Genomic DNA, 17573 nt, shown 5'->3' on the forward strand with positions numbered 1-17573 from the left:
TAAGTTGGTGAAGTAAAATTAGAAAAATATATATATAAAACTATTTTTCAGAAATAAAAAACTGATAATTGGCATGTGCGTATGAATTCACCCCCTTTGTTATAAAGCTCATAAAAAGCTCTGGTGCAACCAATTACCTTCAGAAGTCACATAATTAGTGAAATGATGTCCACCTGTGTATAATCTTATGCCCCGTACACATGATCAGACTTTCCAACAACAACACTGTGGAATTTTGTTCGAAGGTTGTTGGCTCCAACTTGTCTTGCATACACACGGTCACACAAATGTTGGCCAACAATTACGAACGTAGTGACGTACAAGACATACGGCAGGCCGATAAAAAGAAAGTTCAATAGTCATGCGCCACCCTTTGGGCTCCTTCTGCTGTTGTGTTTGGTGAGCATTGATTCCGAGCATGCGTGCTTGTACTTTGGACTTTTGTCCGACAGACTTGTGTACACATGATCGGAAAGTCCGAAAACACACATTTGTTGGCGGAAAATTTGAGAACATGCTAGCCAACATTTGTTGGCAGAAAGTCCGCCAGCAAATGTCCGATGGAGCATACACACGGTCGAACTTTCCGCCAACAAGCTCACATCCAACATTTGTTGGCAGAAAATCTAATCATGTGTATGGGGCATAAGTGTCAAATGATCTGTCATTACATATACACACCTTTTTGAAAGGCCCCATAGGCTGCAAAACCTAAGCAAGAGGCACCACTAACCAAAAACTGCCATAAAAACCAAGGAACTCTCCAAATAAGGGACAATGTTGTTGAGAAGTACAAGTCAGGGTTAGGTTATAAAAAAAAATCCAAATCTTTGATGATCCCTAGGAGCACCATCAAATCTATCATAACCAAATGAAAAAAACATGGCACAACAGCAAACCTGCCAAGAGACAGCCGCACACCAAAACTCACGGACTAGGCAAGGAGGGCATTAATCAGAGAGGCAGCACAGAGACCTAAGGTAACCCTGGAGGAGCTGCAGAGTTCCACAGCAGAGACTGGAATATCGGTACATAGGACGACAATAAGCCGTACGCTCCATAGCGTTGGGCTTTATGGCAGAGTGGCCAGAAGAAAGCCATTACTTTCAGCAAAAAACAAAATTGCACGTTTTGAGTTTGCGAAAAGGCATGTGGGAGACTCCCAAAATGTATGGAGGAAGGTGCTCTGGTCTAATGAGACTAAAATTTAACTTTTTGGCCATCAAAGAAAACACTATGTCTGGCACAAACCCAACACATCACATCACCCAAAGAACACCATCCCCACGGTGAAACATGGTGGTGGCAGCATCATGCTGTGGGGATGTTTTTCAGCAGTCGGGACTGGGATACTGGTCAGAGTTGAGGGAAAGATGGATGGTGCTTAGGGATATTCTTGAGCAAAACCTGTACCACTCTGTGTGTGTGATTTGAGGGTAGTACGGAGGTTCACCTTCCAGCAGGACCATGACCCCAAACACACTGCTAAAGCAACACTTGCAAGGTTTAAGGGGAAACATGTAAATGTGATGGAATGGCCTAGTCAAAGCCCAGACCTCAATCCAATAGAAAATCTGTGGTCAGACTTACAGATTGCTGTTTACAAGTGCAAACTATCCAACTTGAAGGAGCTGGAGCAGTTTTGCAAGGAGGAATGGGCAAAAATCCCAGTGATAAGATGTGGCAAGCTCATAGAGACTTATCCAAAGCAACTTGGAGCTGTGATAGCTGCAAAAGGTGGCTCTACAAAGTATTGACTTTAGGGGGGTGAATAATTATGCACATTGACTTTTTATGTTATTTTGTCCTATTTGTTTGTTTCACAATAAAAAAAAAAAAAAATCTTCAACGTTGTGGGCATGTACTGTAAATTAAATGATGCAAATCCTCAAACAATCCATGTTAATTCCAGGTTGTGCGGCAACAAAAAACGAAAAATGCCAAGGGGGGGGGGGGGGGAATACTTTTGCAAGGCACTGTACCATGACATGCATTGATTTAACCTGATGCCATCTATCCAATTTTATTGTATAAAAGTGCTCTCATCCTTTCCCTCCATTCAAGACCATTTTCTTAGGAACCCAACTGGGCCTCCATCAGGCAAAATTAGTTTTCCTCATTCCAGCAATTGTTTAATGGAACTCCCTCCAAGATTTCTAATCCCAGAATCTATCCAAAGCTGGAATTTCAGTTTTAGGTGATTTGATGCTTTATAATGAATATGTCACAAAGTAAAATACCTATCTCAGCTGCTGGACGCAGCTTTTCCAGATTCAAAGGTAATATACCTGTTCCAGAGCAGTTATGCTAAAGCTTTTCAGCTCACTGTTATTGAAGTTACTGCCTCAAAGTAGATGAATTTTAGCAGTCAAGAATAAGCTGCTTCCAGCTAAGATTTTTTTAAGCTTCATGGAATATTGCCCTTAAATTGGAAAATGTCACAATATTTTCAGACTTTCAGGTTACTTCTATACTGAATCTATGAATCCATTATTGTCATCATCTAACAATTAATAATCCCATTTGCTCTCTCTATTTTAGATATGATCTGGCAAACCTGGGCATATTTTACCAAGACCTAAACCTGAAGACAATAGCTGAGAGCCCTTCTACCAGTGTAAGTAAAGTATGATTTAGAAAAGTATAGTACTGAATAGGGCTGTTAGGTACACAACCAAATCTAAAAGCCATAACATTTAATCATACAGTGTAAAATTGCAATTACACAATGAAATTATGTACAACAATTAGTAATTCCATAGAAATATGGTTGAAAACAATTATGCCATATACATAAGTATAACTCTTCCCAGGTATCATTTGGCACATTTAAAGCACTAGCATGATATACTGAAAGCAATATTTTTATTGAACAGATGTGTGGACCAGTTTTTCCATGCTGATGGGATAAACGTACCAAGATATATTAGATGACTTCCTCAAGAGGTCTTGCATAGTGTAACTTCCAAAAACAGTTCCATCTTGGATTGTTTTTACTAATAACATGGACAGTCCAGAGAAGAGGTGAAGAGAAAAATACTAGATGAGATACTAGTCTTATGTTATAGCCTCTCGGTTTCTTCTGTTTGTATAGACTCTGGGAAAACAGAACATTGATGAGAAGCTGACAATCCTGTAGTTTTTCCTCAGGGTACATTTTAATAATAGATAGCTTTAGTCTTTAAAGGGCAGATGAGGGACTCTCAAGAATTATTTGGATGGTGTTGTAGGCTCCAACAGAATAATTGAATGTTTCTTTTATTAACTTGGCTTATTCTTTTTCTACAGCTTTCTAATCTACTCTCTAACTTTGGAGGTCAGCTGGGTCTGTGGATGAGTTGCTCTATGGTCTGCGTCCTAGAGATTGCAGAAATTTTCCTCATTGACTCCTTCTGGGTAGTCTTACGTCAGAAATGGAACAAATTCATCAGATGGTGGAAGAATCGTAAGGGACAAACAGAACATACCCCTGACCAACCTTCTTCAGGCATAGTTGGTCATGACAATCCATGCCTAACAGATGATGATCCACCTACTTTTAACACAGCGCTACAATTGCCTCAAGCCCAGAACTGCCAAGTACCAAGAACACCACCACCCTTATATAGGTCTCTACAGCTAGAATCAACTTTCAACGAGTTGTCCCCAAGTGAAGAAGATGTGTCTATAGAATATATGTAAGAAACTTCATAGAGAGAACTTTTTGAAGAACAGTCACTTATGAATTCTTACACTAAAGAAGCCATAGTTCAAAAGAGAAGCTTAAATGTTCAAAGGATCTTGGTAGTAAATGTTATTTTTGGTGCTTGATTGAAATTCAATGTAGACTTTTGATCCCTCACAATGTGCAACAACTGAGCTGACAATTTTTTACTGGCTGGTATTGTCACTTAGTCATACAACTATTGATTATTAAATAATTGCATATAATGCTAATTTGACTTTCACAACTAGGTATTTTTAAGTTCAGTTAAAAATTCAGTTTAAATCTGCTAAATGCATTTCGGATGCATCAAACCAAAAGTTGCTCAATGTCTAACAGTTCATTTAAGCAGTCTGAGTAGAAAAGCCTGTCTCCTGCCAGCAGCCTGCTGTCTGTAGGAAAGCAGTGGTCTTTCTGCATGCCATTAGACATTGAGAACCTTTTGTTTGAATGCACCTGAAGCGCATTTAACAGATTTAAACTGAAAGTTCAATAGTTTTATTTTTATTGATTATATGAGCAGTTGTAATAATATGGTGGGACACTAATGCCTAGGTGTAGGCTAGTTTTAATGAAATTGATAGTCCTATTTGGTACTGTATTGATTTACAAATGCTGTATTCTTTCTTAAACTATTACTTGTTTTATCTGTTGTCAGGGTACTAATTTCAGGCAGAGCAGGTTTTTGGTAGCCTGATAGTAACTCAAATATGTTCTCTGGATATGAAGACATTTAATACAGAGAGCAAAACAAATGGCCAATAAGCTTAGAAGCAAATAAAAATGTTATATCAATACATTTAACAATCATCAACAGAAAGAATATACAAACCTTGTGGTGGACTCAAAGAAATCCTATGGTCTGCATGGAGTGGTCGCAGGGGCATGACTAGCAATCACAGGGCCCTGTAGCAAAACCTTTAACGGGCCCCAACAGATAAAAACACTGTTGTATAGAACCCTAATTACAATGGCAGTGACAAAAGACTAAAAAGAATGCTGCAGTGTAAAATAGAGACTGTACAGCTTGCCACATGGAGTGAAACAGTGCGAAAAAGGGAGGTGGTGTGGAATAGGGAATGTTCAGCATGGTAAATTAGGGTTGAAACAGTCAAAACACATAAGTAAGACACTATAATAGCAAAATTAAACAGTAAGTCTGCTCAATGGCTATCGCCCATAGCATGAATTGTACATATTAACAATATAGTAGAAAAACTGTGAGGAGTGTCACTATAAAACACCAGAACATTTTTGATCTGTTATTCATATAAGAAAAACAGAAAAAAGAAAAAAGACAAAAAAGGAAACCAAAAGAAAGGATAGGAAGGGGGAGGAGAGGATACAGAGGGGAGAGAAGAAAATAGGGAGGAAAGAATGGCTGGTAAAATACTCTGATAACATCGAGTTTTTAGTAGTATCATCACTAGAAGCCCCGTGTCAAGGTAAAGACGGAGATGGCCCCGCCGGGGTTGAGAGCATTGTTGTGAGGGTATCAGAGGAAGAGAAGCGGAGCCAAACATACCATAAAACCTTATATTTGTCAAAGGTGTTATTATCCAATACCAGCATCTCCTCCATTCCCATGTTGTCATTCACAGTGGGACAATGGTGGTGTAGTGGCAGTCTTCCAATATAGGAGGATAAGCTGCCGAGCTGCTGGAGTTCGTGTTAGACGCTCTTCATAAATTGTACTATATATTTTAAATACCTGAGTCCAGAAGATGCGTATCCTCTCACATTCTGTAGGTACGTACCTGAAGCTGAGCCACAGCGCCAGCAAGAGACAGGGTTGGATGGAAAGATTTTATATAATGTTCAGCATGGTAAATTAAATGAGGTGTTGCTAAATAGGGAATATACAGCATGGTATATGAAATGAGGCAGTGGGAATAGAGAAAATACAGCATGCCATGTGGAATGAGATGGTACAGTATGAAAAATGTATAGCGTTTTATACTGAATAATGTGTTGCGGAATAGGGAACAGCATGGTGTACAGAATGAGGTTTGGTGGCATTACGATTGTACAGCATGGCATATGCAATGATGGGGTGTAATTGGGGATGTAAGGCATGGCATAGGGAATGAGGCTTGGCAACATAGGTAATATACAGCACTGCATATGGAATGAGGGGTGCGAAAAGGAATTGGACAGCATTGCACATTAAACAAGGGGACGCAGAATGGCGCATGGCAAGCGTGCCATATGAAATAAAGCATTGTGGTGAAGGGAACTTACAGCAGAGTGAGACAGTGGAGAGTAGCTACAAAGGATCATAAAAAATGGCTTATCTGTGCTGCTGCTGCTCAAGCTGACCCTTTTAAGACCTCCATCATCAAGTCAGAGGGAAATGGGGGGGGGGGGGGGGTGAGATGGTTGGTCAGAACCTTAGGGATGAGAAGTGCTGGGCGGAAGATTTCCTGTTCTGTCAATCACACACTTAAAGAACAGAAGTGTAATCGACAGAACAGCAAAGGAGCCACATAGGATTTCGCAGCTTACCTAATCACTGCTGCAATTTGTAAACACTGAAGCAAATAGATTAAGTCTTCCACTACTAGCTTCTTCTGTGGCTCAGTCAGATGACAATTATTGCAGAATATGGCAGAAAAACTGAGTAATAGAAGACTTCCTCTGCAGACTTCTGTGTTCACAAATGGTAGCGGTGATCGGGTGAACTGTCAAATCCTGTGGCGGTCCAGTGTGATTGGAGGTCTAGATGGGGTCAGGCTGCCCAGTGTGATTGGCAGAACAGAAAATCTCCTGTCCAACCCTTCTCATCTCTTGGATATTGATGACACATGGTCTGCTATGGCAGTAGTTCCGCCAATAAATGATCACAGACTAAAAGTTAGTGGATTTAAAGTAGATGTAAACCCAGCCACTAAAATTACATAAAAGCTTTAACATGTTTTAAATGTTAATATGTTTAAAGTCTTTGAAAATCTGTTTTCTTTAAAAGAATAACAGCTTGGCTATAATCACATCCAATTATCCTTTACACTGACATGTCTTGCATGCAGAAGTTTCCAGTAAACATAGCTGCAGAAAGTATACAAAATATATTGTTGTCCATCAGATCCCTCAGCATATCAGCAGTTTCTGTGAGAAGGTTTCTGGTGCGACACAAAAACTCAGAAAGTGTATTAATATCTCCTCACCCCAACTGGGTCCCTATGTAATCCTACTCAGGGAACTTGTCTTTTATATATCAATATATTCAAATTATGGTAGAACACCTCTTTAGGTCACCTAACCTTAGTTAGTGCTTCCAATAAAGTTGATCATTCTCCACTCTGGTAATTCAGGAGATTGAAATGAATATAGTTTTGTGTTTTTGTCATTAAATGCCAATTTTGTGCCAATTTTGTGGACTAGGGTTTATGTACCTGGTTAGTCTAGGTTTTGTAGGAGCTAGTTTTTTCACTAGAAACTAAGCAGAGGTTATCTAACACTAAACACAGACCTCAGCACTGACCAGGATACACATGATTTAGAGTAAAGTATTAGGACAAGTTTGGGTTCTGCCAGTAATTCATTAAGTGGTCAACTTAGAAGCTCTTGTCTACCAGCATACTTTCCCAGTAGATATTGAAGTGAATTTCCAGCAGATGCTGTATAAAACCTGTAGCTGAGTTATTTGGTTAATCAAAATGACATGAATTCAGTTAATAAATAATACTAATAATATTCCATTAAGTCTGCCTTTTATATTAACTTGACATTATCCACTGCATTCCAAAAGTGAGGATGAAAGTGGGACTGTAGGACTGTAAGCCAATATGGCTAGGTTACACAGACCTATCTTATTGAATAAACTTGAGGTGTAGAGGTGACACAGAAAGTAGAAATGCAGGCTCTAAATTATGTACCCACTAGCTATACAGCCTGGTAACGATATGAGTCCCAAGAGCAACTAAGCCGAATTACAAACATTTTGGTGCTATTATTCTAAATCTTATATTTAGCTGTTTGTCCTGCATTCTGCTTTAATCAGCTCACAAGCTCTTTAATCACATGAGCTGTGTTCACCTAGAAGTGAAATTCTGCTTATACTAAAACAAACATGGACAGATTTCCTGTAGGTAAAAAACCCTATAGCTGAAATTGCATCATATTACAGAAAAAAATTGTCTTACATTAACCTATTTCTTAAATATTTACCTATCCAAAAACTGCAAAATTTTTGGTATTCATAACTATTTGTAACATATTTTACTGATCATTATGACTTGTTTAACACTTGTTTTGTGTGCTATAGGATTTTTGTGCTGTGCACAAAATGCTGCTATGTTTATTAGAGAGTTACTAGCCTATTCTGGTGCTTGACAAAGAGGTCAATAGGGATGAACACTGTCCTGTAGCACTATCTTGCACCTTCAGGTTACCAGCAACATGAATGTACTGTACAGGTTAAACATTCTTTATACAACCAGTATAAATACATAGATATTTTAAAATGTATATATTTGTACTCACGTATGTACATATTAAGAAAGATAGTATGTATATTAGTATACTATATTTAAGATTGATGTGAATTTTGTCTTTTTAATAAAATATTTCCATTGAGTGTCATTGTGTGTCTTGGCTTTAAAAATGATGATGCTCAGCAGCCAAACTTTAACAAGCACAGATTTTCTTGGTATTTTAGTTTCTAAAATACAGGATATGGTTTGATGCACCCCGTGAAGCGCCTCCCTTCCCAATGTGAACATATACAAACATAGATTTGTCCTTGGCACTTTGAATGAGGCGCAACACACCCAATAAATGAATAAATGAAATGCAGATTTATTGAATAAAGGTAAAAATAATACTAAAGCACTGAAATGGATATTTGTGAATATGTGACAGAAAGAAAACCAAATAATTTAAGCTGAAAACATCAAAACGTGTTCAGGCACCTATAAGTGAATATTTAGGTGAAAATATGTTGCGCTTTAATTAACCTTTTAATCAATGCTTAAATTCCATGTTAAAAATTAATAACTCATAATGGTAAAAAATAAATAAATACAAAGAAAGAGGGGTTGAAACAAAAAAGAGAGTATTCTAGGTAATGTAGCCAATATTAGCAATCATGTAGCCTCCTGAACATCAGCATGTACTGCACCAGTGGGATAACCCATTAATCCCCACCTTCACATACACAATGAGTAAACCAATATGGCTATGCTATATGCAAAGTCCCATATAATGACAAATTAAGTCCATTTTAAAACTTCTTTTCACTTTGGGATGTTTGAAAAGGTGTTTTGGTAGCCACTCTCAAATGCAGAAAGATGCATGCAAAAAATCAAAGTTAAGCATCATTGCGCAATGAACGGAATACCTCAGGGCAAAAATCATCAAGAAATACACTCACATGAACCTGGATAATTTGTGCATTAGGAAAAAACAATCAGGCGCTTGGAGCGTGGTGATTCCTCACAGCGCTACTATCGAGCTGATGACCAGCCTCGATAGTGTACGTCACTGACTCCTCCTATGCCTAGGCCTATGCCTACATTACCCAGAATACTCTCCTTCTTGTTTCAACCCCTCTTTCTTGAAAGGTTAATTAAAGCACAACACATTTTCACTTAAAGAGGAGGTCCGCTGAAAAAAAATATTAAAAGCCAGCTGCTACAAATACTGCAGCTGCTGACTTTTAATATACGGACACTTACCTGTCCAGGGAGCCCGCGATGTCGGCAGCCGAAGCCGATCCGTCCTTCGGCTCTCAGGCTGCTGCCGCCGCCATCCTCGGTGAGGGAATAAGGAAGTGAAGCCGCGCAGCTTCACTTCATGGTTCCCTACTGCGCATGCGCGAGTCGCGCTGCGCGTCCTCTCAGGTCCCTGCTGTGTTCTGGGACCTGTGTGTCTCCCAGAATACAGCGCGGGAGGACGGGGTAGGCGCCGGAAGTGGCATAGGTCACCGCAAGCGCCGTGGTGGTCTATGCCAGGAAGTGGGAGCAAATACCTGTATTAGACAGGTATCTGCTCCCTCCTCCCCCCTGAAAGGTGCCAAATGTGACACCGGAGGGGGGGAGGAATCCAAAAAGTGGAAGTTACATTTTTAAGTGGAACTCCACTTTAAACAGATTTATTGAATGGTACAATAATACTAAAATAGCATATCAGAGAAATGCCATGCTAATAGGCAGATTTGTAGTAATTGACATAACCCTAACAAAATACAGTATTCCAAAAATCAGTACATAATTAGTTTAAAAGTGCATCTTTAAGACCTGATTTGTTTTGTTAATCAACATTCACTTCCTTAGGGGTTGATGCACACACAAATATCTGTAAAGTAAAACGATATCAAAATACATGACAAAGTTGGTAAAAAATACAATTGTGTTAAAGCTGAGGGTCACCATAGGGGACCCATACTTACAAATTTGCTAAAAATGAAAGTACATGATTATATACCAATGGTGACCGCCAGGAATGTCTGACCCGGGAGCTGTGGGCATAGGATCCGCAAGGATCCAGGAGGACAAACAGAGCCGTATGTAGTACAGGCAACAAAGGCAATAGGTCCAATCCAATGTATCAACCAGAGTGATGGCTGTGAAAAATATTCAGTGCCTTGCAAAAGTATTCACCCCCTTGGCATTTTTCGTGTTTTGTTGCCTCACAACCTGGAATTAACATGGATTGTTTGAGGATTTGCATCATTTAATTTACATGCCCACAACTTTGAAGATTTTTTTTTTTTTTATTGTGATGCAAACAACAAATAGGACAAAATAAAAGAAAAAGTCAATGTGCATAACCATTCACCCCCCTAAAGTCAATACTTTGTAGAGCCACCGTTTGTGGCTATCACAGCTCCAAGTCACTTTGGATAAGTCTCTATGAGTTTGCCACATCTTACCACTGGGATTTTTGCCCATCCCTCCTTGCAAAAGTGCTCCAGCTCCTTCAAGTTGGATGGTTCGCGCTTGTGAACCGCAATCTTTAAGTGTGACCACAGATTTTCTATTGGATTGAGGTCTGGGCTTGACTAGGTCATTCCAACACATTTACATGTTTCCCCTTAAACCACTCAAGTGTTGCTTTAGCAGTGTGTTTGGGGTCATTGTCCTGCTGGAAGGTGAACCTCCATCCTAGCCTCAAATCACACACAGAGTGGTACAGGTTTTGCTCAAGAATATCCCTGTATTTAGCACCATCCATCTTTCCCTCAACTATGACCAGTTTCCCAGTCCCGACTGCTGAAAAACATCCCCACAGCATGATGCTGCCACCACCATGTTTCACTGGGGGGCTGGTGTTCTTTGGGTGATGTGATGTGTTGGGTTTGTGCCAGACATAGCGTTTTCTTTGATGGCAAAATAGTTAATTTTAGTCTCATCAGACCAGAGCACCTTCCTCCATACATTTTGGGAGTCTCTCACATGCCTTTTCGCAAACTCAAAATGTGCCATTTTGTTTTTTGCTGAAAGTAATAGCTTTCCTCTGGCCACTCTGCCATAAACCCCAACTCTATGGAGCGTACGGCTTATTGTCCTCCTATGTACAGGTACTCCATTCTCTGCTGTGGAACTCTGCAGCTCCTCCAGGGTTACCTTAGGTCTCTGTGCTGCCTCTCTGATTAATGCCCTCCTTGCTCAGTCTGTGAGTTTTGGTGTGCGGCCGTCTCTTGGCAGGTTTGCTGTTGTGCCATGTTCTTTCCATTTGGTTATGATAGATTTGATGGTGCTCTTAGGGATCATCGAAGATTTGGATATTTTTTTATAACCTAACCCTGACTTGTACTTCTCAACAACATTGTTCCTAACCTGTTTGGAGATTTCCTTGGTCTTCATGGCAGCGTTTGGTTAGTGGTGCCTCTTGCTTAGGTGTTGCAGCCTCTGGGGCCTTTCAAAAAGGTGTGTATATGTAATGACAGATCATGTGACACTTAGATTGCACACAGGTGGACATCATTTCACTAATTATGTGACTTCTGAAGGTAATTGGTTGCACCAGAGCTTTTTATGGGCTTCATAACAAAGGGGCTGAATACATATGCACATGCCCATTACCAATCAGGTAAGGTCAACCCTCCCTGTCCCAAGGGTTCCTGGAGCACCTTTAAGCCTATACAAGGGGGTGAAGGGGACCAAAGAAAGGAGGTTACAAGGCCATCCAGTCTTTTGAAGTAGGATTTAGGGATCCATAGGGGTGCATGGCGTAACAAATAAAGGTATAACCGGGAGGATCTTCAACTTGAGAAGATTTATTTTCCCAATCAAAGATAGCGGTAGATTCTTCCAGGCCTGGATTCTCTGCTTCAGTAATGAGACTAGTGGGAGCAGGTTTAAAGCCATATAATCCTCTACTTGCACAGTAATCTGGACACCAAGATAAGTTAACTTTGATACCCATCGCAGAGGAAGTGAGAGATCCGCCACCACAGTGGCTCCTGCATCCAGAGGCAAAAAAGAGGATTGTGTCCAGTTCACCTTCAAACCCGAAAAGCATGCAAAGGTGTTCAAAATAGTAAGCAACGCTTTTAGGGAGGGCCTGGGTCGCTAAGAAAAAGTATAAGATCATCAGCGTATAATGCTAGACATTCTTTGATGGTTCTTACCTGGATCGCCTTCACCTCTGAGGAGGATCGAAGCGCTATGGCTAGGAGTTCCATCAAAAGTGGAAAAGAAAAGGCGATAGAGGACACCTCTGCCTCATCCCTCTACCAATTGGGAAAAAAGGGAAAACAGAGAATCCGAGTCTGATCACCATCTTAGGGGAATTGTATAGAAGTGCTACCCACTTTCAAAAGTTCAGACCAAATCCCATTTTTTCAAGGACCCTATGCATGTACTGCCAGTCCACTGAGTCGAAAGCTTTTTCTATGTCATTTGACACTAATACCCTCGTGGACTGGCATGCATGAGGTAATCGAAGGTGTGTAAAAATCCTGCGCAGATTGGTATCTGTGGATTTGCCAGGCATAAATCCAGTCTGATCTATATCCACTAGCGATGATATAACTTTAGGTAATCTAGTGGCCAAAATCTTGGTGAGAATTTTGAGATCTGCTTTGAGCAACACAATTGGTCTATACGAGGAACAATCTGTAGGGTCCTTTCTCGGTTTTGGTATCAGAACCATGTACGCCTCCAACATGGAGGTAGATAGGGTTTGATAGTCCAGACAATGTTCAAAGAGAGCACATAACCTAGGTGCTAACTGCTCAGAGTAGGCCCGATAAATTTCAATCGGGAACCCATCCGGACCCAGCGGCTTATGTGGGGGGAAAGCACCAATGGATCAAAATTGTCCATACATTCCCTTAAGGGCCCTTATGAAGTTAAAATGGCCCCCATATGTTATTGACTTTGTGAATTGACTTTCCTATTTAGGAATTTATTTACATAGGAGTCATAATCTAATAGATCTTTATTACATCAGAAGATAATATTCATATCTCCAAGGCATTTTCAATTTTGGACTGATCTCCTCAAAAACTGACTCTTTATGCTCTCACCTCCCCCCATCCACAGTCCTTAGGCTCGAGCACCCAGGGACCTCTGTACATGCGGACAATCCATTATACCCTAAGAAAATTATTTTCCCAAACCTATATATGCCATTTTCCGTGGATTGACCGGGTGTACATTGACCATCTGACGTTTGTATGTTTTTTGTTATGTGTATAGTGTCACATGCTGTTTGTGTATTGGGTTTGTTGATTGTTTATAGTCACGGGGGCTACCACAAGGGTCCCTTTGATAGGCCCAGTTTTTAAATGTATCCAGGTTGTTTTACAATAGTCAATTCCCCATTGGGGCAGATTAATTCAATCAATAATTATTAAAGTTAGAAATTTATAAACTGTAACACTGCATTTTATGTCACTCATTTGGCCCTCTTGTTCCCCACGGTCCTCAGTGGTGATCTCTTCATGTTGATATATGCCCTATCGGGGTCAGAGTGACACTACCCTTCATGGTAAACAGTGTTGTTATTAGGTATTTTATATTTATACTGTATGCTTAACTGCTATTTCCCTCAATTTTTGTGTTTATATGGGGAAAGCGCTAATGGCAGCTTTAATTTCAAGTGAGGTGATGTTGGCTTCTAGGATGGCATTTTCCGAGTTGTTGAGCATGAGCATGAGTAACTTCAAGCCATTCAGCAGGGTCTCTAGGGAGCTGGCCTCATAAGTTGGAATGGGAGAGTAAAGTGCAGTGTAGTATCTAACAAATTCCTCCATAATGTCCCGTAGATTGGTAAAATCTCTCCTTCAGTCATTTTTAGAATCGGAAAATAGCTAAATTTAGCCTATGCTCCGCCACCAGCATGGCAAGGAGTTTGCCATTCTTTTCCCCCTGGGTAAAAAGAGACTCAGCCCTGCGACTGCATTCTGTATGTGCCAGGTCAGAGAAATGCATGGAAAGAAGAATTTTGGCCTCTAAAAGTGAGGAATAGGTCACATCTGAGGGAGACTCAGCATATTCATCCACACATTTCTTTTCCTCTTCTAGTAAACCCTTCAGTAAGTTGCCATGATCCACCCAAGCTGTTTTAATGACTGAGACACATTAACCCCTGTGCACAGACTTGAATGTGTCCCAAACTGTCAGTGGCTGGGCAGAATCTACATTAACAGGCCAATAGTTAGTAATAACGGATTGCAATTGCGTGAAGACCTGCTCGACCTGTAACCAGCCAGGGGATAATCTCCAAGTGCCCCTACCAGTCCCAGTAGGGAGCTCAATAACCATTTTATGAGATAGGATATCAAGGACCACTGCCAGATATTGACACCCCCCCCCCCCCCCCGGATCAGAGATCAGCTGATGGATAGTTCAGGGAGCAGCTTTACTAATAAGAATAGAGACTCCCCTGGCAAAAGAGGAGTAGGTGGTGTGCAGCGAGCGTTGAACCCAAGGCCTACAGAGAGCTAAAATTTTGCTATCATCCAGGTGGGTCTCCTGAAGGAGTACAATATGTGGCTTTAGTGGTTTAAGACACTGAAAAACTGTAGCCGGTTTAAACTTATTATTAAGTCCTCTAACATTCCATGAAACAATTTTGACTCTACTAGTCATATGTGTCAGGGTGGTAAATATTCATCAGGATATATAAAAAAATCATCAAGGTACCATGTTACAGGAAGAAGGGACCATCCAGCTCTAGCATAGGAGTATTGAGGAAAGCAACAGCTGTGAAAGGGAGACAAAAACTGAAAACAAGAGTCCATCCTTGCTGTTACACTAGAGAACAAAACAAAACAAAAAAACAGTTCTAGCAGTCCGCTTATACCCTTAACTAAACCAACAAAAATGGGGGAGTCCAACTGTAGCTTTCTGTAACAGCTGCTTTGTTCTTGCCACGAAGAGTCCTCCCATCAGACTCCGCAGCTATATGCAGGGAAAGCACGACAGTGCGGTGGTCCCCATCTTAAGGGAGACCAATTAGAGCCCCCGTACATTGAGCAAAGGCAAAGATCAAAACAAAGGTACCGTGGACAAGGGACACAGAGGCAGTAGTTACAACATTTGGTAACAGTACCATCAAAGGCAGAAGAAACAGAGTATTGGTAACTCTAAGCTGTTGTGGAATCTCATATTAGCCAATGTATTTCATATTATATATATTGATTTGCATATATTTTATTGATAATTATTATTATTATTTATATTATTATATAGTAGTGGTTTTATCAATATTATTATTCAATAAGTAAAGCAACAATTATTAATCTTTAATAATGTATACTGTATTTTCCAGATTTAGAAAGTCTTCATTTTTAAGTGTTGAACTTTAAATGACCTCTGCTTTATGACAAGTACTTGTAAACAGGTGTTCTCGAAAATGTATTAAGATAGTCTACTGGGTGAAAGTTCATTAGAATAGATTCAAGTTATGTAGAATGGTCTCAGACAGATAAGAAAACAGGTGGTTAAAATAATTAGGTGGAATACAGGAAAGTTATGTACAGAACATTAATTAAGTTTGACAGGGTCAAACAAAGGTCTGCTTGTGCCCTCATTAAACTGTTAAAATACATGCATATAGTGAAACATATAAAACATCTGGTGGGGTTATTGAAAGTTAATTGTCTCAAAGTTGTAAATCTGCAAATCCTTGAAGCTAGTTAAATCTTATCAAGATAAGGAGAGTTTGATAACACAGCTGGGTGCCAGACTCTATACAGGTGTTTTTAATTGGACAAAAACAGTTATAAATCACTTTAATGAACATATAGGAATTTTGGGAATAATTAAGTTTGTCTGGTTGTAGAACAGGTGTCAGATTTATGGTTAGTTACTTTGACGTAGATCTTAGCGACCAATCATATGTAAGAAAGATAGTTGAGATAAGACTTGTGAAATGGTATATAAATGCAAGCTCTGTAATTGTTAGACGGACAAGTCAGATAGGAGCTCATAAGGCTGAACTCTATGTATGCTGCCCTATTGCACGGGTCATAGAGGTCAGAACCAATGGGCAAGTATCTGTCCTAACTTGTCTCCTCGGACAAGTCAGATAGGAGCTCATAAGGCTGAACTCTATGTATGCTGCCCTATTGCACGGGTCATAGAGTTCAGAACCAATGGGCAAGTATCTGTCCTAACTTGTCCCCTCGGACAAGTCAGATAGGAGCTCATAAGGCTGAACTCTGTGTATGCTGCCCTATTGCACGGGTCATAGAGGTCAGAACCAATGGGCAAGTATCTGTCCATAACTTGTCTCCTCGTACGAGTCAGAGAAGACTTCTTGACTTGTTCCAGAATGTGGTCTCAGGTGAATTTCCCTCAAAAACTTGGTCGAGCTGGAACCCAGAACTCTGTGAGGGGACCAGACCACTGGTCGACCGGCTGGTCCCTATCAGGTGACAGGTTCCCAAGAATTGGCAGTAAAGACCCATTCTGGTTCAAGTTGAGAACACTTCACAATCGTTTCAATTTGGTTAGAGGATAAGAATATTTATATCTAATATGCTTGCATTGTAAGAAACTGTATAAATTAGACCTGTATATTGTAATATTTTGAACATAAACCTGTATGTTATCAGCTGTTAATAAACCTGCATTGCTGAAGTTCTGCCTGGTTCGATACTTTACTATTCTACTTCATTTGGTGGCCCGTACGGGGACAGCATAACCTCAAGTCCGATCTTGCCTAACTCCATGCTGGTGAGGCACTGAGCTCAACACAATTTTGCGCAATTTATATCAGGTTAGCAGACACCTATTATTAGTTCTGCATTGTGTTGTGCCGTGTTTTGCTAGCGCTAGGATGGGCGGGTGGTTGTTGTTGGGGTTTTGCTGTCCACCAGGCAGATCTTTGTGATGGCAGGTTGGGTTTTCTCAACTGTGGGTGCCTTAAAGTACATTGTACAGGATGAGATACCCTGGGTAGAAAATGTATTTATTTATTTATTTATTTATTTTTCTCTTTTCTCTTCTTCTTTTCTTTCAATTCTTTCTTTTCCGAAGGGGTACCCCTGTAGAGGGTTAATTACTCTCTATGTAAACCTAGGCGTAACATGCATGTTGGTTCCCTGGACTGCAAAAATTAGTCAGGATGAGGTTTTGGGGACTTAAAGACCCCTGGAGAACTTGCGTAACATGCATGTTGTTTACCTGGACTGCAAAAATTAGTCAGGATGAAGTTTTGGGGACTTAAAGACCCCTGGAGAACTTGCGTAACATGCATGTTGATTCCCTGGACTGCGAATTTAAGTCTGGATGAGGTTTTGGGGACTTAAAGACCCCTGGAGAACCTGCGTTAACATGCATGTTGGTTTCCTGGATTGGTAATCAATCAGGAGAAGGCTTTGGGGTTATCAGATCCCTAGAAAGCCTAAGTTAAAAAACTGAAACAGTACTGATATGTAGCTACTAGTAGAAAAGGTACCTTTGTGGTGTAAAAT

The 17573-nt window shown here is 40.2% G+C and overlaps 1 protein-coding gene across 2 annotated transcripts in view; it reads left to right on the forward strand.

Annotated features, from left to right (window-relative positions):
• SCNN1G (sodium channel epithelial 1 subunit gamma) overlaps positions 1-8284 on the forward strand; it is a 60791-nt gene extending 52507 nt beyond the window's left edge. For both annotated transcript variants that reach the window (XM_073636691.1, XM_073636692.1), the window contains exons 12-13: positions 2542-2617; positions 3289-8284. In XM_073636691.1, the coding sequence (XP_073492792.1) occupies positions 2542-2617; positions 3289-3681 (469 nt within the window). In that variant the 3' untranslated portion in view covers positions 3682-8284. The remainder of the gene's footprint in view (positions 1-2541; positions 2618-3288) is intronic.
• The last annotated feature ends 9289 nt before the right edge of the window (positions 8285-17573 follow it).

The sequence above is a fragment of the Aquarana catesbeiana genome, linkage group LG06 (assembly GCF_042186555.1).
Source record: "Aquarana catesbeiana isolate 2022-GZ linkage group LG06, ASM4218655v1, whole genome shotgun sequence".
Classification (NCBI taxonomy): Eukaryota; Metazoa; Chordata; class Amphibia; order Anura; family Ranidae; genus Aquarana; species Aquarana catesbeiana.